The 1,102-nt window shown below is 58.8% G+C and overlaps 1 protein-coding gene across 1 annotated transcript in view; it reads left to right on the top strand.

The window, feature by feature from the left end:
- The window catches only part of LOC104076639 (syntaxin-1B-like), a gene marked incomplete at its 3' end in the record, with an annotated part of 1,222 nt that extends 628 nt beyond the window's left edge, over nucleotides 1-594 (top strand). The window contains exons 2-3 of the mRNA XM_009577563.1: nucleotides 39-112; nucleotides 457-594. Of these exons, the coding sequence (XP_009575858.1) occupies nucleotides 39-112; nucleotides 457-594 (212 nt within the window). The remainder of the gene's footprint in view (nucleotides 1-38; nucleotides 113-456) is intronic.
- Between the last annotated feature and the right edge of the window lie 508 nt (nucleotides 595-1,102).

The raw sequence follows: 1,102 nt of genomic DNA, 5'->3' as shown, positions 1-1,102 counted from the left end.
GGGGGTGTCACCCACTGTCACCTCCCCTCGCTCCGCAGCCGGCCGGACCACCACCAACGAGGAGCTGGAGGACATGCTGGAGAGCGGGAAGTTGGCCATCTTCACGGATGACGTACGTGAGACCTCTCTGCCCTGGAGGACCCTAGAACCCAATGGGGTACCTCGAACCGAATGAGCCCCGAGCGGGGGCCAATGAGATGCCCCGAACAGCCGCGTCACTTGAAAACCAGAAGGTCCCCTGGAACCTTTGGGGCTTTTTGAGGTACCTGGAGCCCATTGGGTCACCCGGAACCCATTAGGTCACCGGGAACCCAACGAGATGCCCCGAATCATTGCGTGACCTAGAAACCATGAGGTTGCCTATGACCTGTTGGGGTACCTGGAGCCCCATTGGATCATCTCGAGGCCAAGGAGCCCCACCCTACGCTCCCACCTGTCTCTCCTCTCTCCTACCAGATCAAAATGGACTCGCAGATGACCAAACAGGCCCTGAACGAGATCGAGACGCGACACAACGAGATCATCAAGCTGGAAACGAGCATCCGGGAGCTGCACGACATGTTTGTGGACATGGCGATGCTGGTGGAGAGCCAGGTACGGCGGGAGGGACAGAGGGAGGGCTTAGAGCCGCCCGCGTCAGGGACGAGGACCCGCGCAAAGCCCCCAGCGAGGTACCGGATCCCATGGATCCCTCCCTCCCCCTGAGAACAAAATTTGAGGGATTGTTGGATCATCTAGAGACCGTCGAAACTTCTAGAGCCCATGGGGTCATCTAGAGCCCATGATGAAAACCTCTCAAGCCCACCAAGAGACCATTGGGTCACCTAGAACCCACCAAAACCCGTATTTAATGTTCATTGGCTCATCTAGATGCCATCAAAAGCTCTTGAGCCCACCAAGGGTCATCTAGAACCCACAAAAAGCCACTGTTAGGGTTCATTGGCTCATCTAGATGCCGTCAAAAGCTCTTGAGGCCACCAAGACGCTGTTGAACCACCTAGAACCGGTCGAGCCCCCCCCGCCCTGGACGCCGGTGTGTGTCCCCTGGGGTGCCAGCCCCGCCCGGGGATGGGGTGGCCGGCTCAGGGGTACGTTCTGGCTC

This window comes from Fulmarus glacialis, unplaced genomic scaffold (genome assembly GCF_000690835.1).
Source record: "Fulmarus glacialis isolate BGI_N327 unplaced genomic scaffold, ASM69083v1 scaffold23815, whole genome shotgun sequence".
Lineage (NCBI taxonomy): Eukaryota > Metazoa > Chordata > Aves > Procellariiformes > Procellariidae > Fulmarus > Fulmarus glacialis.
This window is presented reverse-complemented; position numbering and strand designations above follow the sequence as displayed.